Raw genomic sequence first — 24,734 nt, 5'->3', positions numbered from 1 at the left:
AATGCACCCATAGGTGAAAACTGCACTTCCTATGAAACAACACAAATATATGCTGAGCTCATTCAAACAAATATGCTTGCTAGGAAACCTGATCTTTCTTTCTTTTTCTTTTCTTTTTAAGCCTGAATGGCAGGTTGCTCTGAATTGAAGATTTAAGGGAAATTATATCTGTTGTTAAGATTGTGGTCCTCATTGAAGTTTGTGGAAGGTTTTTGTTCCATCCTGTGACTCCCTGGGTTTTGCACAATCATAAAATCCTAGGGCCATAAACTAGAGAAAGACTTCTGGGGCATTGAACAGATTGCTTCTGCACAGAAAGATTTGCAGTTTTATCTTTGAACAGAAGAAACCTGCCACCCCACAACTATTTTATGCATGGTGTGAATACACTGACATGTCCCAGGTAGTAAGTTACAGTGTTTCGTCTCTGACAGGTCAGAGCAGTTCTTTCACATGAATGGCCATTATGCACCAACCCTCCCTCCCCAGACACATTTGCCACAGCTCTTTGTTTGAATCCAAGGATGGCTTTAAAGGTGTCACTTGTTTCACCATGTAGTATTTATTTATTTATTTGTTTATTTATTAGATTTGTATTCCTCCCGACTGGCAAATGCTCTTGGGCAATTTACAGTCATAGTAAATCATTATCCAAATGTGTTTTGTTTTGACCATGCCATTTAACATCCTAGCATCTATGCACTATTGTCAGTTTCAACATGACAAATATTTAAATAATCTCAAAGAAAAAGTGCCAAAATTTCTTCTGTAGGTAGGGAAAGTGCAGGGAGAGGAAATGTTATAAAGATCAGAATCAAAATTGATGTCATCTTACGTATTGTTCTATCAAATGAAATTCTAGCATTTCCAAGGTTTATAGAGTAAGGCGTTTACGGAAATAATAATAATAATAATAATAATAATAATAATAATAATAATAATAAATACATCTCAGTAGTGCCTTAAAACAGTTTGTCATGTTTTAAAAGGTACTGAAGACTCTGGGCCTAGACTTGCTGCTAGAGAAAGTGAGTTCAGAAATAAACAGAGATCATGCCAATTTGGGACTATAATGGACCTCTTTGATTCTATTACATGCATGACAGACTTCCTGGTGTACCCCAGCAGAAATCTTCTTTGAAATGAGTGTCAAGGACTATGGAGAGATTGATCATTTATCTGAAATAATGTTATTTCTCTGGTTTATTCTGTTTGTGCAACCACTGGAAAAACATTTCCTTTCTTGACAGAAGCATCTGACAGGGCTTATCAACCTCAGGAAAAAAAATCTTCTGCTACAATAAAAGGGTTACTTATTAAATATTTTCTTACTGTTATTTTGAATAGTACATTGCACATTAAGTGGCTTCTAAAAACCTCCTTGTTATAAGTTCTATAACTTGTTTCTTTGTTCTTCAAGGCTAAAGACGTCAATGTTTTGAATTATTTTAGAGTAAGGAAACAGAAAGGGATGTGCCATTGGCCTAGAAAAGTGGAATATTAAATCTATAGTTCAGTGGTTCTCATGCTGTCTGACAGCTTTCCAGGTGCAAACTCTTCCCAGGAAAAGAGTCAGTTCCCCCCCCCCAGCACTTCCACATGGAGGCTTTAAATATGCCCCCAAAGGTATATTGTCAACCCACTGCTCCAATCAATGACTGTTCCATGCTCATCTGTCAAGCTAAAATGGCACATCACTTTGTGTTGATTTCCAAGGCGAGCTAGAAACAGAACCACCTTTTTCCTTCCCTTGAATCTCATTCCCTGATTACTTTAAAAGATTGTGTGGGCTTTCAGGGCTATATTGCTTAGCCCCAAGCCCAATGTATAAATCACTGTGGCATAAGAGACGTTCCTGTGTGTCCTGACTCCACAGCATTCTGCAACTGTCTGTAAAACAATGACCAGGCAAGAGAAGTGGTTCCTTCCGAGGCCAACACTGCCAGCCCTCTTCACATAGGCTTTCCCTGACCTATGAAGGACTCCATTATGATCCTATTTAATGGCTGTTCCATTTCAGTTATTACATTTCTATACTGCCCAATATCCAAAGCTCTCTGGGGGTTTACAAAGCTGAAAACATTAAAAAATTAGGGGTGTGCACGGACCCCCCGCTCCGCCCCACGGGCCGATCCGCCCATACCTGCTCCTCTTCACTGCGGAGCTCCGGCTCCAAATCGGAGCTCCGCAGTGGAGGGGAGTGGCGCCAGGTAAGGCCGGGAGAGGAGGGCGGGGGGAGTTACTGGGCCCTGCCGCCGCCGCCACCCGTGCGGCAACGGCGGCAGAGCCCAGTAAGGGACCAAGGGGGAGGGGGGCCTTACCTGCCTCCATCCGCAGTCCGCGGTCTCAATTGAAGTCCGCGGTCTTCAATTGAGACCGCGGTCTCAATTGAAGAAGCCGCGGTCCGTCGGCTTCTTCAATTGAGCCCGCGGTTCAACCAGGAAGTCTGGGCCGACTGACCGCGGACGGAGGCAGGTAAGGGAGAGGAGGGCGGGGCGTTACCGGGCCCTGCCGCTGTCGCCCATGACAGCGGCAGGGCCCGGTAAACCCCACTAACCTTTCCGGCAGAGCTCCGGATCGAGGCGAAGGATCCGCCTTCATCTCGATCCTCTTCGCCACGCTCCGCCGGCCCCCCAATCCTCTTCGCCGCCGCCTTAAGGGCAGGCGAAGCCCCCCGCTCTGCTTCTAATTCGCCGGTCCGATTAGAAGCGGAGCACATCCCTATTAAAAATACAATATTGTACATAATATAAAAGGTGTTGATAGGCAGCATATAAACAGTCAGCATTGGCATGCGCATATAGCTAAAAATGATTTTAACCATCAACAATAAAAAATGGGCTTTTTCTCCTATCTCGCTGGGGCTCTGTGGAGTGGGAGGGAAGGAGGCTGGGGAAACCATAAGATTTTTCATAAGCTGGCCTCCCCAGTCCCCCACCCCACCCGGCCACAGTACTGCCCCCTCCTCTCTAAGGTCACCTTTGCGACTGTGGAAAAGGAGCTGGTGTGGTTCTCAGGGAGGGGGAGGGCAAGAAACTTGGGCTTCTGGGTCTGAGGTCAGAATGCTGCATTGTATCCAGGAATCTGCATTATCCTATCCCCACTCCCTGATGCTATCCAGAGGTCATAGGATTGCTCTCCGCGTGGTATAAAAGTATTATAAATAAACAAACAACAACAATAGAAAAATATTACTATCACAGAACAGGGCTAATGGCAGTATAGTATATCTCATAAGACTCAACAACCACATTTTTTTTAAATTGCTGGCTAGAAGTACACATTCACGCAACCACCTTCAAACCACTAGTTAGGAAGCAAAGTTTTGTGCAGGGTAGTATAAATACGGGGAAGGAAACATATTTATTCTACCACAGACATACCCACTTGGGTGGGTGGGATGCATGGATCCAGCACAACTACTGTGTGCCCATGGGACATCCATTGCACAGTATAATGCCTAGGTTTTAACTGATACAGGCATGTTTTCCTTTTGCAGCAGAATGGCAGAGATGCCTTATTTTAGGAGGAGACCAATGGGATTGCCCACCTGAATTTAAGGACAGAATAAAGCTGCTTTCCTTTTGCATGTACAGGAAGGGCTAGTCTTGTTTGATAATAGGGAAAACTCTGCAGGCTTCCAGTCATTAGGGGGTGATAGAAAATGTCTTGTAGCTTGATCAGTCCTTATCCCTCCCCTTCCTCTTCCTTCTTCCTTCCTCTTGCTTCTGCAGTCTGTCCAGAGAGGAAGCAAGTCATGCCTTCGCTCAGTTACACTCATGCACCCATCTTTAGGGGGTGCTTGTCATTAAACTTTGTTAGATAACTTCCTGTGATGAAGTGTATAAAAGCACTATTAAAGCAAGTTCATTTGAACTTCTTCTAAACTGACTCTAGCCTGCTTTTATTGCTTCTAATACTAAACGCTGGGTTGCCACACTAAAGTGACTCTGCTGTAAGTCACATCAGACTTTCCAGCAAGTCAACCTTAACAATACAAAGGATAGTAGTGGAATGGAGACTTATTGGAATTTCTGACCCTGCTCCACCTAAGTAGACTTCCCTGACAAATTTAGTAATTAGGATTGTCTCAGTTCAGAAAGGAATGTAAGAATTAAAGAAGCTTTAAGCCCATGCCTAAAAGTTCAAGCCTGCCCTTAAGTATGTTAATGATGGAGTTGTGCATTAATTCATTTCATGGTTTAGCTTGTGGTAAATTGAAAGGCAGGTAGGTGGAAAGATTGTGTGTGTGTGTGTGTGTGTGTGTGTGAGAGAGAGAGAGAGAGAGAGAGAGAGAGAGAGAGGAGCTTAGGCATGCCTGTGCAGACATGAATATTAATAGCCTCATCTCACATCTTTCAATGTGCAGCTGCGATTTTACTTAGGTGTTCCATCCATTCAGTTGGACAGTTATCTTGTGTTTAACAAAGGATAAGCACTTTAATGACTCATGTGATCAACAGAGCCCCAGTGTTCTTAGACTGAGATCTTATGTCCCCATCGATTCACCTGAGGTTAAAAACAACAACTCCTAGAACCACCAGTCATGAACAACATAAATTATGAGAGCGCTCATCAAAACCATAGGACACCTTAGAAATTATGAGATTTGTAGGTTCTTTCTCTTACTCATTCTGTGCTTTTCCAGAACTCCATCACCATACTTTAAAGCTTATAACAACCATAGAGGTTTGAGAAAGATAAAGGGAGGCACTTCTCAGTAATATAACTACACCAAAGTACTTCAAGTTATGACAATGCCTATTTTACAGCTAGATATTAATCAGTGGTACAGGAAGAACAAGAATTGCTAGTCTTTGACAAGGATGGATTCATTTTTATTAATGTGAAATCAAGTTAGCCACATAATTTTTATTCTATATGTTTTGAATTATAGAATAATTATTTGTGGAATATGCTTTAGCCACATTAATTGGTGTGGACTTTAAGAAGATGCTCATGTTAGACACGGCAGCTGTTTGGGTAGATAATAGTCCTAAACTGATAAAACAAAAATTAGGTAATGTATTTGTGATTTAACATTTGTTTCTCTAAGAACCAACTGACACCCATAAAAAACCAGCATGCTGTACTACTACAGACTTCAGTGGGGTGGGGGGAGGCTCCTAAATGCTTCTCTTCTTGTGATAGAAAGTTACTTTGTTAAAGAAAGGCAAATATTTGTTTAGTCTTCTGCGTAGCATGCCAGCTTTGTTTCTACAAAGAGGTTTTTGACCATATGAAGCTGTCTTATATTCTCTTGTTCATGTTGTGTTCAGACATGATGATAAACTATGGTTTATTATTAAGAGAATGAGCCTATGTCAGCCTTGGACTTGTGCTCACCTGCTGTTTTCTTCCTCTATGGCTATGAGGAGGAAATTGGAGGCTTTCGCTTCTGTTTTTAACTAACTATCCAAACCTGGACAAACTAGTGTTAGGAGCTCCTGAGGACTGGTTCCCGCCTCCTCGTGTTTACTCACAAGCAACTGGGACATACCAGCGACGGCAGGCCACACGTTCCATGGTCTTGGGATCATCCCGAGACTGTGGAAAAAGCAGGGGGAAAGGACCTGCCAATATCCCGGGGCAAGGAAGGGATCATCCCTCCCTGCTCCCGGGATGCCCTGTGCGTCATGTGGATGCCCAGGGGTGATCCCAGGGTGATCACCGGGATATCGCTAGGTCTAGCCATGGCCAATATACCCCCCAATTAGCCTATTATGGTGAGTTAATTTTCCTGCCTAGGCTATTTGCCAGTTCCTTGAGAAACAATCCTGAGTTATATATCCTATAGATATTTTTCATTGTTTGGCCATTTATTTTATTTTATTTATTTATTTATTACATTTATATACCGCCCCACAGCTGAAGCTCTCTGGGCGGTTTACAACAATTAAAAATAGTAAACAGTAAAAGTATACAAAAATTTAAAAAACATAAAAACAGTATAAAAACAACAGTATCCATTTAAAAACAACAATTCTGGGGTCCATTAAAAACAAACTTAACGTTGTTAAATGCTGTTAAAATGCCTGGGAGAAGAGAATTTCTATTTTAGTTGCAATTTTAGTAATAAAATAATCTCTTTGTGAAAAAAATGATCCTGGAGGTCATTGAAAATTGACAGGAAGGCTAATAGTGAATAATACTAAATTCCCTTGCTATATATTTGAGATAGCTCCAAATACACGTTGCCAAAAGCTTTTCATGTACAGCCAAGTACAGCATATATGAAAAAGATCTTCACTCTTTGCACATTCTGCAACAGAGTGTACAGTTCTGGTTACCACACCTAGAGAAGGATATTGTAGAGTTGGAAAAGGTGCAGAAATAGGCAACCAAAAAAGGCTGGAGCAATACTCCTATGAGGAAAGGTTACAACATCTGGGATTACTTTGTTTAGAAAAAAGGCAAGTACTGAAAGACATGATAGAGTTGTACAAAATGATGCATGGTGTTTTTCCACTCTCCCATGAAGTTGAATGGTGGTAGACTCAGGACAGATAAATGGAAGTACTTCTTCACAGCGTGCATAGTTAAATTATGGAATTGACTACCACAAGATGTAGTGATGGCCACCAACTTGAATAGCTTTAAAAACAGATTTGACAGATTCATGGAGGTTAAGTCTATCAATGGCTACTAGTTCCTTACGTTCATAGATATAGGAACTCAGATTCCTACATCAGACTCAGGCTGGAATTCTATATGGACAAAACAGCACCAAAACATCAAATTGGTATCAGTTCATGAGTCATCCTTGAAAGTAATTCAGAGTTGTCATCTCACTCACATGACACTAGCAATTGTCTATTCCGCCTAAGAACATAAGACAAGCCATGCTAGGTGAGACCAAAGGCCTATCTAGTCTAGTATTCTGTTCACTCAGTGGACAACCAGATTCCTATGGGAAGCCCACAACTTTATTTTTTTCCAGCAGAAAATAGTATTTCCTGCTGACTTCCTGTCTAAAATTGTTTTTTCCCCAGGAAACTACTAATTCTGGAAAAAGGAGATTGGGACCATGGCCAGCTGATTAGACCTAGTAAGGTTGTTCTTGTGTCTGAGCAGATAAATGTAGCCAATTGTAAAAGCAGATTGTGTTGCCCACAGAGAGTCAAAGTTTGTCAATGCTGCCTAGTTTTATTGAAAATTTAGTAAAATAGTAGCAGAGGAGAGTGTCATGGCAGAGTGGAAGGTGATAAAAGAAGGGGTCATTGACCAGTTTGACTGGAGATAAATCTTTCTCCAATGCATGTTATATAGTAGCTATCCTAACCATACAAGTGTAAAAAGCCAATTGAGATAAAGCTTACCATAGTCCTTCAATGCTAAATGGCCCGTTCTGAAGTAATTTTTGCCCGTTGAGATGGACAAATCCCCAAACACCTTTCCTGGGAAAACAAATCTTTCAAGTTTTCCTCATGTGATCACTCAAGTATCAAATTAAAACTTCATTATATATAACCTGTCCAATTTATTAAATTTGATTCTCTGTGTGTGTGTGTGACTTTCTCATTAGTGTAATCATATTCTTAGTCCTGGCAAATGATCTTCGTGTCGTAGAATTTCACCCTTCTGATAAGTAAAAATAATCTGATTTCTCTTCAGGATCATGTTTATATCCTTTTGTGCTTGCAAATTGTTACATGCTCCTTTTGTTTGACTTTCTTTGAAAGACTGTGTCCTAAGTGGAATTGAATGGATAAAAAAGTCACAGGGGGCAATTAGACAGGTACAGTAATTGCTAATAGTAATGCTGTCATATGGTAAGCATTTTTATTCTTTTGAACCATTAAATTGCAAGTCAGGAAAATTGTTGTATTTATTGATTGGCTTAAGACATCTCTGGCAATAGCTTTAAACTCCCGAAGCCTGCTTTGAAACAAAGCATAGTTGTCAATGAATTGAGTTTGATGTCCTGGCTTCCTTGAGAACAATGCCATCTTTGGGTAGAGTCTCGTGAAATTAAATATAATTGTCAATCTGATCAAGGGAATCAGAGAGAGAGAGAGAGCAATTTATTAACATACTGTACGAACCACAGCCTTTTGTCGATCTACAAAGAACAGGGCATGTTGAAAACGCTATGGTGCATAGTTTAGTGTGGAAATACTGAACACTTGTAGAAACATATCAGAAAAAAGGAGGTGTCTGATTCTAACTCTGTCATCCCAATGTATATTCTTAAATGAAAATCATGTTTAAATCCATGTATCTTTCTTTGCAAATCCTTACTTCTATTAGCAAGGTAAAAAAAAATAGAAGTAAGAAGTTGTTTGTTCAAAATATGTTTGAAGTATACAGCAACTCTCTCAAAATATTAGCATACTTTGAATTTCCCTTTTATACCTCATGAAGTAATAACTATAGAGATATCCATCTCCTCATATTCCTGTAAACATAGGGACACTTTATTTCATTTCATTTGTGTACCACCCCATAGCCGAAGCTCTCTGGGAGGTTCACAAAAATTAAAACCACAAGGTGCAGCATAAAATATAAAATATGGAAGCTTAAAGCCACAATACAAAAGCACCATCAGAATAAAAATCTAGTAGAGATTTAAAGTACAGATTTAAAACAAAAGCTTAAAGACTAGGGCCGTGTCTTGACAACAGCACCTTTGCTGCTCATTCCCTCGAAACCCTGCGGCATTGCAGCTTCTGGGTGGAAATGTTATCCTTATTGCAGGATGGAACGCGGGCTTTCCTGGTAAAAAAAAGCTGCAGGGATGCCCCCAGCTTGAAGATGAAGCAAGGTCACCCCTGATAGATGGCCAAAAGAAGGTAGTGACCCTGCAGTAAAAGAAAAACTCATGGTAAGGCAGTAACTTTTGGCCCATGGTGGCTGTGGGTGGGCTGCTGCATCCTATAAATGACAAAGCATTTCTATGCAGCCAGCATGGGGTATGCGGAGCATATAAAAAAAGCCTCTAGGAAGCTAAAACGCTAAAATACTGGGAAAATAAAAAGGTGCTCCACAAAATCTGTTTTGATTGTTCCATAAAAATATATGTTATATTTGGTGTATAAAAAACCAAAAGAACAATAGTGTTATAATTACACTTTTTATTTCAAGACATTTTCCCATTTTTCAACCCTCCACCCAATAAAACAGAATATTTAAGGCGTATTTTGAAGCAGGAATGACTCTTCTGTGAATCAGGACTTCATAGACACATCAGGCAGTCATTTCTAGTCCCTGCTGAAGATGACTGAGATCTAACTTTGAACCCTATTCTGACCTTCCTTCCTGATTAACTTTTCAGAGCAATAAAAGATGACACTTCACAATTTTCCTATTTTTAAAATGATATTTACCTGAGTATTTGATGATGAACCCTCAGAGCATATACATGCAAAATAAAAATGTTCAGCTTATTTCAAATAGAATAATTATTTAGTATTTTAATCTTAGGTTTGGTTGAAATATTCACCCGCATTAGTAAAAGATAATTGTTAGCTTGAACAAACATTTGAAAGAATCCAAAGAAAATTCCAAAGCATGACTATGATGTAGTATGAACAACCTACAAAATGGTAGTGATTCCCCTTATGATGGGGCTGAAGTAGATAAGCCAATCATGCACCAACCTAAACCTTTGGAACTGCTGCCATCAGTATTGCTCTGATGGCAGTTACCCTCCCAGTGAAATTGACAGCTTTGCGGGGTCGGGTGGGGGGTGTCGGTGGTAATTATTGCCAGGATTGTGGCATTCCACATACATTAGAAAGTGTGGCCACTTTTGCATTACCCACAAAAAGAGGAAACAGATTCGCATAATACATGCACAGATGCAAATTTAGAAATACTGGAATTTAAATAGAAATACAATGGCCCCTTTCAGACGACACGCTAAACCATGCTGCTTAACTATAAAATGGTTAACGGAATTCATTAACCTTAATGCATTCTGTTAACCATTTTGTGGTTAATCAGCACGGTTTAGCGTGTCGTCTGAACGGGGCCTATGTGTCTTACCATAGTGGGGAGGACGGTGGCCTATGTGCCTGTTCAGTCTGCTGTCAAGGTGCTAATCATTGATGGACAACTTCAGCGCTCCTGATCTCTCTTCTTATGGTTGTTTATCTTTAAACCAGACCTGAGTCAGACAGTCCTTCAAACAGAGGGTGTCTTCAAGCTGAAGACTGTGCTCTCTAAAGCAGAAGACACGGCTGCCCTAATGCCGAAGTCCCAGTCCCAATTGCAGCTGTTGTATTTTAAGTAAAAATAAGACAAGTTAAATGCAAGGAACTATGGATTCGTTACCATGCAGCGTTTGATTGTGTGAATGGGTATTAATCTTTTTTTTATTAATATTATCCATTCCAAACATTTGCCATTTGTGTCTGACAAAAGAAATATTCCATAATCAAAAGCATGCATGGTGACAGTGGAGTGCATAGTTTCTTTAGTAGTCAGCATGAGCCAGAAAAGTAATATTTAATGATTGCAGCACAGAATGAGATCCTTGAAAATCCTGAGGTTTATGTAGTATGGATATACAGTGGTGGCCATCAAGAACTCTTATCAGCTTCTTTCAATGTTCCCATCTGTAAAAATGGGGTTTCCAGTGCTTACTAATAGCATTTCATAGCTTAAGGCAGCAATTAATTCAAAAAGCTAAGTGCTGTTGTTATTAAAACACTAAGCAAAATAATTAATTTGTCTAAATAAATTTTAAAAGAATAATAGGCAATTAAACAGGATGCCATGTGATAAGATTAAGAAGAACCTAAGAAATATATATGACACAGTAAGCAGGAACATTGAATAATTTCCGCAAAGATCATAGCCATATTTCTATATCTTTTGTTTAAAACACAAATAATGCGTCAGATATACAGGCAAACTATGGCTAGGTTGGCAATATACCATGAACACTGAAACATATTTCTGGAATATACAAAATAGGGGAAAGGTATTTAGAGTCGCACTTGCATTCTCCTTAGGGCAAAGTAAGAGAGGCTACTCTAAAGCAAGATGTGCAGGTTACTAAATCCTTTCCCTATAGTTTCCCTTTCACATATGTGCATACACATGCTAAATCCATAATTTTAGATTTTGTAAGAGGTAATTGATCAAATAATAATTGGATACTATCTTCTCTTTTTAAAAACAAAAAAAAACAAACCATAGATCTGCAAGTGCAGGACAACATGTTTATAATACCAGTGATAAAAAGGATATTTGTTGAAGAAGGCTGCCTTTAGAAACCATTAGAACAAAATGCATTAGAAAAGAAATCAGCATGGCGACATCAAAACCTATAATGCTTTATGAATGAATCAAAAAAGAATTGATTAATGGTATAAAGGAGTCTCAGTTCCTCATCCTGCATTCACCTTTTGAGCTGAATTTTTATGCACGAGAACAGCAAACATTGAGACATATTAAAGGGTGAACAGAGGGAAAACCTATTTTGGTGTCTTACTGGCCACCTCCTGTTTTTTGAATAATATTCAGTAACAAAGGGGAACAGTTCTTTCCCTCTCTTCTCCGTGAGATCCATTATCTCTGATTAATTTCACGTGTTTTATAGAACTGAGCCTCAAAAAAACAACTATTCCATTAAGTTCTGAGCTGAATACTGATGGGGCATTATCAGCCTTTCCAAATAAAAGCTTAATGGTTTAGATGACAAGGTTAGCAGGGCCAGGTTGTAGCATGCTAAGCCTTTTAGCATTGTGTATGGTCAATTCAAATTTATTCATATCTAATGAAATAACTGGCTCAAAAGCTTGGAAAGCTTTATGTACTGTATAGAAGTGTAACCTCGTAAAGCTGGAAAGCTTTAGTTTAAAACCCTGAAGAAGAAAAACCCCTAGAAGCAGACTGGCAGAGGGATCAAAAGATATTAGGACAGTTTAAACACAGTAGAGATGAACTACATGGTGTTATTCTATCAAAGAAGGTCCCTGGTTGATCTCTGCTACTGTCAATGCTACATCATCCAGAATTTGCAACACGCAACAATCCCCAAAGCTTTTGCAGTTGGATGGTAGTGAAAGTTTATACATTGTATAATACATTGAATAAAGGGAAACCTATCTCCTATGCAGATGTCATTATTGGAGTACAGGCCATCCTATGTATGGGCATGGGAGAGTGACTTAGGTGAGTCTTTGGAAGAAGATGTATCTTCCAGTGTATCTTTATCTGTCAAGTGTATCTTTATTAGTCAAGACGAATATAAAGAAAGCACAATGCAAAGTTCTCAGCAGGTGATTCATTATCCCTATAAGACTTCATCAAATACATGTGAACCATAATCTCTGTTGTTGGGTGGATTGTGGACAAATTACTTTACATCAGCCTTCCGTAACCTGGTGCCCTCCAGAATTTTGGACTTCAACTCCTGTCACCCCCAGCTGTCATGGATCTAAAACATCTGGAGGGCACCAAGTTGAGGAAGGCTGGCTTACATTTTTAACTTTGGTGGAAATATTCAACAGTGTCGGAGCTTTGGGACATGGTTCCTGATTAGTGTCAGTAATTTCTCCAGATTAGATCACTGGTAATCCATGCAGGGGTGGGCTACATTTCACCTGTGAACTGCATGTGCCCACCCCCACCCATTTTTGCTGCACCCGCTACCCCCAAACCAACACGGCACTGCCAAATTCTCGCTGAATTTCAGCAGCATACAACCATGGTGATAAAGAAGCTCCATTTTTGCAAACCCTGTTACGTTCCTCTCCCTGCCCTAAAGCTGTGCTTCATGATTTTTAACCTAATGATTCTGCATAAAAACCTTCACATATAGTGGTAATGTCATGTATAACATGTAATTGGAAGTCAAACAACCAACTAAACAACAGTGCTCTGATAAAATTTGGGAGACTATTATTACATACAAACTTACTCAGCAAGTGCAGCAAGCAAAGAATTCTAATTTTAAAAAAGATATTATGACACCATGATTTCCATTTATTTGCCAAATGGAGGCCCTTAAAACCTCTGATCAAATTCCAGTCTATATTTTTGTGACACACACAGAGGTTCAGATGACACTTTGGGTTTTGTGGTTAATGTAACCATGGCCAGCTGTGGTTACGCTAACCACATGCAAAATGGGTGCAGATGACACCATTAACCCTTTTGTGGTTAAATTTTCCTTAACCACAAAGCGGTTAATGCAGCACCTGAGTCCTCCATCGGGCAGAAATCATAGAGCCTGAAGTATAGAGAGGCTGAAATTGCCACGGCTGCTCTATATTGCAGGCTCCGTGCTCATCGGGGGTGTGCTGGGGGGAGGACAAGGCTTGTTTTTTAAAAAATGCCCATCAGGGGTGGATGGGCTGGGGGGAGGTTTTTTTTTTAAAAAAATACTACTATCAGTTGCACTGCAGTGCTCCTGTGCTCCATTTCGTTGAAAAAATCAAAATGGCGGCCACGACATGCTCCGTCCTCCAGGCATGTCATGTGCTGCATGTAGAATGAGGGGGTGGATCCAGTGCCTGGAGGGCGGAGCACAACGTGGCAATTATTTTTTGGTTGAAGTGATAAGCAATCACAATTCGACATAATAAAAACAAGTAAAAGGATAAGCTAAAATAAATAAGTAAGTTAAACAATAAATAATATAGAGTAAAATGAAAATAATGAACACAAATGGAATATAAAGATAAAAATCACATTAACATACATTAAGAACTCATGAGCGGGGAACTAGATCAGTACATACACCAGAACGAAATCTCCAGGTCTCCAAGCCAGTGAATAGAACAGCGTAATCATGCAGGGGTTCCGTAGGCATATCAGAACACATACGGGGCTCAGGACTGCATGGCTGGCTTGTTTTAAATTAAAATAAAAATGGTGTTAATGTAAAGAGTCTCAAGCACACTTCACTGCAGGGGCTAATTTATTAGCTGTATTATTGGAAACAATTCAGTGTTAGGAAACAAGTTTATCATTTACTTGGTAATTTGATAGATATGTTATTTGTGCATCGCTTGATAGGGAGTGGTACATTTTCTTTATTGAAGAAATATATATTCTTTTCATGCAATCTATATTTCACCACATTCTGCTAAATTACCAGCAATACAGGATTAATTCTGCTACTTTGAGTTCTCATTTCCTCATGTTTCACAATATTCTGAAACCCATGCAGAAAGAGAGGGAGAAAAGCTCTCACTAGCATTTTCCCCAGCCAGAGCCCTATTGAGTACACCAGCTTTCCAATTCAAAGTAATAAAAGCATCGATCTTCAAGCTCTCTGACACAGTAGTCCCTCTAATTCTGCATTAGCACTAAACACAAACAAAAATTTTAGTATAAGAAGCCCCAGGAGACAGTTCAACCCCATTTCTACGTTTCCCAGGGCCAAATCAGCTATTGAAAACTTAATTTAAGCAGCTGACACAGACACCACAGTTAGAATGGTAAATCTACCGTCTGCCAGATTCTTAAATAAAGTTTTCAATCACTGATCCAGCCTTCAGAAATAGAGAGTTCTGTTTGCAGCTGTCTCCCCAGCAAGTCATTCTTATTAAAGTTCATTGCTTTTAGTGTTGAAAGGTATCTGGAAGGACTTTGGGGAGTCAGAATAGGTGCCACCACCCATCATGGGCTCAAGTCAATTAAAAGCTGGCATGCAGACAATACTTCCTGAGAAGCTGCATGATAAAAAGAAAAAGAAAAGAATGGGGCACACAATTTAGGGGGAGGGAGAGAAGCTATGCAGAGGCTGCTGAGCCACCAGAGCAAAGAAGGTGAGAGGTCTTTCCGTACACTTTCCATAAGCCACACTTCCTCAACCTGGTGCCCTCTAGATGTTGTGGACATCAACTCCCATCAGCCACAGCCAGCATGGCCAATGGTCAGGAAACCTGGGTGTTGTCATCCAAAAGACCTGGAGGGCCCCAAGTTGGGGGATGCTACCATAAGCTGCATAAAATCATTTAAATTGATGTAGCTTCATCGGAGTACAGAATTTGCATTAAAGAGTGCTTTAATCCAGGTGCTAGTGATAAAATAAAATGTTCAATTACTGGAAATTCTAGAACCAAACATCCCAACGCAGCAATGATATATCTGTGGAAACATGATTCAACAAATTGAGACCTTTTGATTTGATGTCTCCCCACACCCTCTACACACACACCCTCTACACACACACCCCCACACACACACCACTATGGTTTTAGACTTGGCCCAAGGAGACCTGGGGGGGATCTACACAACTGCTTTAAAGCACTTTATAACAGTTTTGACAACTGTTGGGGCCCAGGACACACTGCATGTACAGTTTTCAAAACGTTTTCAAAGTGCTTTAAAGCGCTTTAAAAGCAGTAGTGTAGATCTCCCCCCCCCCCCCCCCCGGATTCAAATCCCTGCTCATCCATGAAGTTCACTGGATCACATTGGGCTGTTCAAGCTCTCTGTTAGTCTAACCTACCTCACAAAGTTGTTTTGGGGATAAAATGGGGGGAACCCCCCCCCCCACACACACAGAAACACACCATGTGTACTATTCTAATTTCCTTAGGAGAAAAGGTTAGGAAAAAAATGTAATCAATAAATAAAGAAGAGTGCTTCATGTTCTCTTGCTCACATCCAGCACCTGGGCTTTGTCCATGCTTCTGGTATGAGCAGGATGATGCATGTGGAACAGATGGCTAGAGCTGGACGGTGTAAGAGTGAGGGAGAAGTTAGCAGAAGGTAGACTGTGGACCCCCTTGTGGCTGATGGTTCTTGGTATTCTTGCAAAGAATGCTAGACTAGGTTAGTCTTGGTGCAATTCACACACTTCTTACGTTCTTATTCTTAAGAAGATCCTGTATATTTTCCGCATCGCTCAATCTCTGAATTTCAACTGTTAAGAGATTCTAATTGTGCAATTTTGTTTGTAAATACAAAACACGTTGATATATCACAGTCATTCTAGTTTGGCTTTGTTTTTAAGTCACAACTGAAGCCAGTCTACCCCACATGGCATGAGTCCAAGCCATGCCCACTGCCAGGGATGGGCAACTTGTGGCTCTCAAAGTGTTTGAGCTTAAGACTCCCATCAGCATTAGCCAGCATAGCCAGTAGTAAGGGCTGAAGGTAGTTGTTGGTCAGAATAATTGGAGTACTACAAGTTGCCCACCCCTACCTTGCCTTAACAATCCTGTTTCTCCAAACTTCTGTTTCTCTGAATGGTTAGGAAGATCCATTTTTCCATCTGCCTAAATGAAAATATACGGCATCGAGGGCCATGTTTGGAAATGTGACACATTTGAATGTGTCTTTTTAATTTTAATGACACATTTAAATTTTAAATCATTATATTCTTTGTCCCTGCCCTCGAATTTATCATATGCAGTGGAAATTCAAGATTATAATTTTTCTTAAATGGCCATAAATATTTAGCTGGTTTTTGTCATTCCTCAGCAGCAGCATGGAAGTTGATTGTGACAAGTTCACAATGTTAGCAGTTTGGTGCTGCATTTTTTAAGCCTTCATTGACCTTTTATTTTCCACAGTAATTGCAATATTTCTTCAGTCTGCTTGGGCAGTGCCTGGAGGATAGGAAGAATTACAGGAGACTTATTTTTTTAAAAAAAGTTTCTGGTTTCTGTGTATAACTAGTAAATCATGGATAGAAAGAGAAAGTTAATGTTTTTTTTAAAAATAAAATAAAACACCACCAGTTAATTGGATATTATTTCATGCAATACACACTGTGGGAGGGTGCCACACTGCTTCGCCTGGAATCCTCAGTGTCTGGGATCATGGCCTCTACAGGGCTAGAGAATCTCCCATCAACCCCTCCCAGAGGCATGCCTTTCTGGCTTAGTGCGGCCAACTTGCCCACCCCTTGCATTGAAATGGAGGCAAAGCTGGTTGCAGAGACCTGGATGGCTCAGACAAAGTGGGAGTAAGAAGAGGAATGGATGGGGCTTCCCTCTCCCCCCTCCCCCCACCCACATTTAAATATTTTATTGTTTCAAAAACACAAACGAACATGCCAGCACCAGCACCACCACCACACAACACTTAAAATGGGCTCCCAATTTTCTCCACAGCAAAGATATATAAAAATATTTTCTCTTGCTCTATAATCACACAAAAAATATTCCCCTCTTTCTATTATCTTAAAGTTTGCTTCTTATTCATTGAATCCACAGATAAACAAATCATTTTTTCTAGTTCCCACAAAAAGTCAATAAGAGGTTTCCATTTGGTTATAAACCTAGATGTTGACTTTTCTCTAATTATTGACATAAGTTTTGCCATCTCCGTCAACTCCAACATATTGTTTATATCTCACTTTGCAGCTCCTCTCTAGAAAAGGCACCTTTTCACAAAGCCATTTTAGTGCCTAGTTTCCCTTTAACACAGGCCCCATGCGGTTCTGCTGCAGTGTGGCCTGTCCCCAAAATTAAATCCTAGGCTTGCCTAGGGGTGTTTCTGTGACCTGGCTGGACACAGGCTTCCTTTTCAACTTAGCAGTACTTCACAGTAGCACAGTTTTAACCATTCACAATAGCACAGTATCCTGCTTTACCCATTTACAATATGTAGCCTGATTTTCCCATTCACGATGGTGCAGTAGCACTGTTTTAACCATTTACAATATTGCAGTGGTGCTCTTTTAACCTTTCACAATATCCCAATGGTGGATGAGAGGGGAGAGCTGTGGAGTAAACTCAAGATCTTAATTCAGCACCCACCTAAGCCCAAAGTATGGCAGTGACCCATGAAAGCGGATTTTGGGGTAGGGTATAGTCTACTTTTCTTGCTTTGTGTGCTACTGACGGACCGAAGCGATTTCATGAAAATTCAGATATAATCAGAATGCACTTCTCATGCCATTTCCATGTAGATTGGGCCCAAGTGAAAGCAGGAATCAGCCCACCAATTCCTTACTGGTCCTATGTAATGAATCATAGCTACCCTGCAATGCACTGGGCCTAATCTACACCAAGCATGATATTGTGGTATGAAAGCAGTATATAAGAGGCAGGAGCCACACCAAGCAGGATATAACGCTATGAAAGTGGTATGAAAGTGGTATATGGTATGTGTCATGGGTCCCAGCAGTTGTCAGTACACTTCAATGCTACTATAAAGCAGTAGTGTGGCTCCTGCCTTTTATATACCAGTTTCATAGTGCACTATCCTGCTTGGTGTAGATTAGGCCATTGTTTCAGTTCAGTTTCAACAGAGATGGGACTCTTGTATGACAGCAGATATTAATTCCTTGCCAACATGTCTTGCCATAAATGTACAGCTTATAGGACAGGATTCGGGAGGCAAGACTCGATAGGATCTGGCTGTTTTCAGTGGCAATGTTTAATGTGTGCTAATAACTGAATCAAATGCCTCGAGTGAGCAGTTACAGGCCAGCTTTACTACTTCACAAGGGACAAAGTTCCTCTTTAGGGCATGCTTAAGGCCTAGAATCCCTCAGCTTAGCCATTAATAAATACAACACTTGAATCTTATGTTAACAATATTCAATGTACAGCTCTCCGCTCTTTGACATGAGCAGCATAGAATGGTTTAGGGTGCAGTCCTATGCATATTTAGACAGAAATAAGTTCTACAAATCCCAGCATTCCCCAGCCAGCCATTCCCCTAACCACCATCCCCAAACTGGGAAGATTTTTCTAGAAAGGTGTATGCAGTTATTACTTGTTATAAAGCATACAACCCTCCTCCAGTTTTCTAATTGGGTTGAGGGTAATGTGCAAAATCCCCACGGTCCTTACAATCAGTTCCTCCTACTGTGGATTTCTCTCTGGGCTACTGTCACAGTGGAAGTTCTCATGACCAGTAAAATAACCTCCTATTTTTATTTAGCATTCATGGGAGCTTTCCCTCTGCACACTTGCTTCTCACCCACCCAGGATGAGCTTTGAAGTCTGGGTTTGAGAACTCATGCACTGCTAAAGCATTCTATTGCACACATTTTTATCTTTAATATACTTGTAACCTCTCTCAATTATGTATTAACCCTTAATAAAATATTTATTAAAAAAAGAACCTAGCCACAAAAGCAATTTGCTAACTTGGCTGTTGTTAAGATATTTCACATATTAACTGAAGAAAATGTCAAATGAATGTAGCTAGGCAACCATTGAACACACATTAAAATAAATAAATAAATAAATAAATAAATGAATGAATGAATCACATTACAGCTGAAGAATTGTTTATATCTCACTTTCTTTGCTTGGCTTGTTGGCATAACATGCTACCCATAAGAAAATTTAGGCTGCCATTCTGTACCCACTTACCTGAGAGTAACCCCATTTAGCTCAATAGGACTTAATTCTGAGTGTGCATGTATAGAATTGCATTATAAGGCCATTAAAATACATCAAAGCATAGATTCATACCTGAATATGATTAAATATGATGTGGATGGATCTTATACTATATTCTGATGGCTTCACCTCTTTTATGACCACATATAATCTTTCTTTTACCTATATTGACATATGCATGAAGAGCCAAGGGTTCTGTCCTGCTCATCCTCTGATACCAGTTATACTATGGGGAATATGGGAACTCAGTTCCTTGCTCACCTGTATTTTATGTTTTATGTTAAAGTCATGCTCTTCATTAATGAATTGATAATGACTACTGGGTTCTTGTGCCATGATAAGGGATCAGCCGCCATGTTCTTTACTGTTTGTGGCTTTTAAGAGAATTCAGCACAAGGCAGCAATTGGAATTCTCTCCAATGAGAGAAGTTTGCAATAATGACATAACAGCCTGTGTCCCAGTCTGGCTCAGCCGGTACGCTAGAGCCCCCTTTGCCAAATAGTTAATCTAGTCTTGAATGGAAGAGCAGGGTTCACATTGTTAAATTAATTATGGCATCTACAGTGAAATGAGTTTGGCATATCATGGTTGAAAATTAGAGCTGAACTGAAGCAGTTTTATTGTTGCTATTATTGTTGAAAAGCACATCCATTTTCAGTGTGATTTCAACTGCTCCCTGAAATGTAATCTATTTTTGTTGGTTTGATGTGCAAAAGCCCCAGAGACTGATTTTTAAGACTCTAAGCAGCCTTCTCCAACCTGGTGCCCTCCAGATGTGTTGGGCTGCAACTCTCAATAATTAACAGACAGCAGCTGTGGTGGGAGAGGAGTGAACAGGATCAGAACATTGCTGCTGGCAGAAACAAGTTGAAATCCTTTTCCCTTGCCCTGTTTTCTGATCTGAATTACTCCCATGAAGCTTTTTTTCTCTCTATGGCAGTTGGGAGAGAACACACAGCTACTTATGTGGGTGCACTCCCACACTCCTGGGGAGGGTGTGTTCCCCCATTGGAACAAATCTCAAATCCATCTGCCATGACCCCAAGATCCATTCCTCATCAGTCACTGCCAGCTCAGACTCCACATATGTGGTTAGAATTTTTCTTCCAATTTGCATCTCTTTACACCTACATATACACTTACATATATTGCATTTGCCATTTCATTGCCCATTCACCCAGGTTGGAGAGGTGCTTTCAAAGCTCTTCACAGTTCTGAATAATTTGGTGTCATCAGCAAAACTGATCACCAAGCTCCTCATTATTTATAAACAAGTTAAAAAGTTCCAGTCCCAATGCAGCACCACTTCCGATATCTCTCCATTTTGAGAAATGTCCATTTACTCCTTCTCTCTGCTTCATGTTCTTTAACCAACTGCCAGCTGATAGAAGACCCTTTACCACAAGGCTGCTAAATTTAGTCAGGAGCCTTCGATGGGGGTACTTCTTCAGAAGCTTTTTGAAAGTCCAAGTCACCCCAATCTTCATGCTATTGACACTCACAAAAAACTCTAAAAGGTTATGCTCTAGTCTCACATGTTCTCATCCCAGCTGTTGAGTTATTCTGAATGGCTAACATTCAGACTGGGGGAGACCGGCAATGGAGGGCAGGATCAGGTGTCACCTCTACACTGTTTTTCAACAAGACTACTGTTAAAATCTTTATGTTGCCCTGCCCAAACCCAGTATCTGTCATGGACGACCATGGACACTATTACTCTATGTAACACCTTCCAAAAAAGATCAGGTCGTTCACAGGCTTTTAAAATGATAGTTACTTCATTAGAATGCATCAGAAGAGGCATATTCATCTAAATTGCCTATCTTTCACTGTTCACATTTACTGTTGTAACTTTGAATATATTTGGCAAAAGGCAGGATACAAATAAATATAATAATAATAAATATAATAATAAAGTGCCATTTGATTTTGTAAAAAGAAGAAGAAATCGTATTTAACTATAATCCTTGCTACCATTTGACTATGTCGAGGATATAAAGACAATCTGGATTCTTTCAGTTGTACTCTTAAGGGCAGACGAGCAAGATCTACACTACTGCTTTGTAATGGTTTTAAAATGCTATTGACAACTGTTGGGGCACAGGACACATTGAATATGCCATTTTCAAACTGTTTTCAAAGTGTTATATCCTGCTTGGTATAGATCTGGCCAGGATGAATGTAAAGGTGTCTGGGCAAACAATTTCTCTGAAAAGTCAACTTTTGTGCCTTCCTTTTGGAGAAAACCCATACCCAACTTGTCCTGATCATCTTTGGTCACCATAAGAATGCAAAGAAATATGCATTTTAGTTCATCCTACCTCCTCCCTATTCCTTGTTCTTGAGCCATATGCTAAATCTACTTTAATACACTAATTGTTATTAACAGGGCTCTCAAATATCACCAGGAATTACAGAACAGTCCCTGCATTCATAGACAATCGACAAAACTTGCACAGATGTAGCTCTGTGTCCCGAAGAGGAAGCAACTGTTTTGTTGAACTGGGATTATAAATTCATCTTCAACATGGACGCTGGGAAGAATACAATATTGACATGCCCAACATGTATCAACATTTCCTGTTAAGTTATACAGCTTCAAGGCAGCTGTTTCTCTGAGCAGTCTTTGAAACACAGATGTTAAACAGAAAACATACGGTAGCTATTCAAGAAAAGGAGGGGGAGAGAGGTCCCTTGATGTTACTGTAGACATTTTTGGAGTCCACTAAAAATGCATTCCGTCAGTGGTGTGCACAGCTGTGTCTAAGCAATATAGGTGGTTTTGTCTTGAAAAAGTATTGATGCTTCAAAGTAATGGATAGGAACAATAATAAATTAATCCACTGCTTTTAGCATTTTAGTGCCAGCTTTTTCTTTTGAGTGACCATATGGAAAGGAGGACAGGGCTCCTGTGTCTTTAACACTTGTCCAGAGAAGGGAATTTCAGCAGGTATCATTTGTATGCATGCAGCACTTGGTGAAATTCCCTCTTCATCACAACAATTAAAGCTGCAGGAGCCCTGCCCTCTTTTGTATCTGGTCACTCTAGCTAAAGAGGGCAGGGATCCTGCAGCTTTAACTGTTGTGATGAAGAGAGCATTTCACCAGGTGCTGCATGCATACAAATGACACCTGCTGAAATTCCCTTTTCTGTACAACTGTTAAAGATACAGGAGCCCTGCCCTCCTTTCCATATGGTCAGCCTAAATAAACAGCGCTTAATCTGTGGCTGCACCATGCATATGCTTCGTTCAACATGATCAGTACTTTTAGAGTTGAAAGCAGCAACTGCTCTTTAGGTGTTGTGAGGACTCAGAGATGGATTCAGTTACTTCTTTTGACTCCCTTTCCCTATGTAAGCAGTGATCTGTGGAATCAGAGCTGGGGATGTCACAAAGGCAACAGCAGGGATGCTGCCTTCTGTTACACTAAAGTTCCCTTGATCAGCACCTTTTACTTGAAAATCATCATTCATTGGCTAAATATTACTGAGATAGTCTGAACAATATATGGAAATTATTGGGTTCAGAGAGGCCATTTCTGACAAGAGGGCCTTTCCCCCCGTCTTATGCATGACTGAGCACATGTGCTGATTCTCTTTCTCTAGTTATTGCTTTTACTGAATGTGCCCGCTGTTGTCAGTGAAAATCCAGGAGACAGTCACAGCGCCTTGGGAAATGGCTTTCGGCAATAAGCACACTACCTTGAAAAGAGTTAGGAAAATCATAAAACCAGGCTGCAGAAAAACATTTTTGGGAAACGGAAAGGGAAATGACAAGCACTGGGAGTGATGACGATGCCCTATACCTATTGGATGTGTTATCAATGTGTCATCCTGCTTTGAAGCTCAATGGGATCATGACAATTGAAATGTTGACACTTGACTTTCAAATTCAGATTCAATTTTGATTTTTACTGTTGAGTGTGAGTGAGAATTGAAATCCATATATCTTTCAGCTCTCATGTCCTAAAAATAATAATATGGATCCACGGACTGGTATTATCTGACTATACTGGCAAACTGTACTTTCGTTTATGATTCTTTTTCCATTTGACAGGAAACAGATCTTATTCTGACCTTCAATATCTCAATGCATCGTTCTTGGTGGATGGAGAATGGGCCAGGCTGTACAGTGACATCTGTGACCCCAGCCCCAGACTGGGCACCAGAAGACCATCGCTACATCACTGTCTCAGGGTGTGTTCTTGATTACCAATATATAGAAGTGGCCCACAGTTCTCTACAGATCTTCCTTGCAGTAAGTATTCAGTTATCTCCTATTTCAGTACCCTTTTGGTACAGTATATCCCAACAGACTTTAACTATTCTTATTATTCTTATTCTTATTATTATTATTATTATTATTATTATTATTATTATTATTATTTTAACTACACATATAAAAGGAAGTGTTTCTTTGTATGTATGTCCTCGGTATACTCAAAAACTGTATATGGTTGTTATAAAACCTTCAGGATTGGTTGTACCTTTATCTGGGATTGTTTTAGCATTGTGAAAATTTTGACCACCATCTTGAAACAAAATGGTGGTCAATTGAAATTTTCGGACATTCACTGCCTCTATGAAATTTGATCGATGGTTATGAAGCATTTAGGATTTGTTCTACCTCTATCTGGGATGATTTTAGGCAGAGTGAAAATTTCAACTGCCATCTTGAAAGAAAATGGTGGCCAATCACATTTTTTTTTACGGATTTACTGCTTCAATACCAGTTATTTGATTCCAACCAAACTTTGAATCATGATTCAGCACTGCAGTAAGCAGATTTTAACCATACAAAGAGCACTGTAAAATTAGTAGCAATTAGTAAACCAAAAAATGGAAGTGAATGAAAAGTAATATAAATACACCAAACCTGTTGCTAAAAAATTCACAACGATATGTGTGTAAATTACAATATAGTAACTTTGTTAATCAGCTGTTTTACCTAATCTAGAGATTTTAGAATTTTGTATTACATTTGTATTAAACCTGTTAGAGATAGACTGGTACAATAAGCAAGAAAGTTGTTCAGTTCCCACACATAACACAAAGCCATCCACCACCACACAACCATTCCCCCCCACACAGCATATATCCATCTCCCTCCCTCCCCCCCCCCCCACAAGCCACTCGATGGCCTTATAGGCCCCTTCCAACTCTACTATTCTATGATTCTATGATCCACCATCCATGCATGTGAACATGTATTGCATGGCCATTTGGCTCCGCAATACAGATTATTATGAATGTGAACAATTAGTTGTGAAGTTGTCAATTTATTTTCAGGGTATGATTATTTTTCTGTATATCTAGGCATCTATAGCTTAAATTTGAGACCATTCTTAACTTGAGTGAATAATATGTAAGGGTCAAAACAGAGTGAACAAAAATTCTGCTCCGTATTAATATATAGATACAATACATAGGTAACTCTGCAGCAAAGGCCATTCCTCAGGGT

At 39.9% G+C, this 24,734-nt stretch overlaps 1 protein-coding gene across 1 annotated transcript in view; it reads left to right on the top strand.

Annotated features, from left to right (window-relative positions):
- Positions 1-24,734, top strand: part of NKAIN2 (sodium/potassium transporting ATPase interacting 2) — a 608,119-nt gene that overhangs the window by 457,717 nt on the left and 125,668 nt on the right. The window contains exon 4 of the mRNA XM_063124718.1: positions 23,331-23,531. Within this exon, the coding sequence (XP_062980788.1) occupies positions 23,331-23,531 (201 nt within the window). The remainder of the gene's footprint in view (positions 1-23,330; positions 23,532-24,734) is intronic.

Source organism: Elgaria multicarinata, chromosome 4, assembly GCF_023053635.1.
Source record: "Elgaria multicarinata webbii isolate HBS135686 ecotype San Diego chromosome 4, rElgMul1.1.pri, whole genome shotgun sequence".
NCBI lineage: Eukaryota > Metazoa > Chordata > Lepidosauria > Squamata > Anguidae > Elgaria > Elgaria multicarinata.
This window is presented reverse-complemented; position numbering and strand designations above follow the sequence as displayed.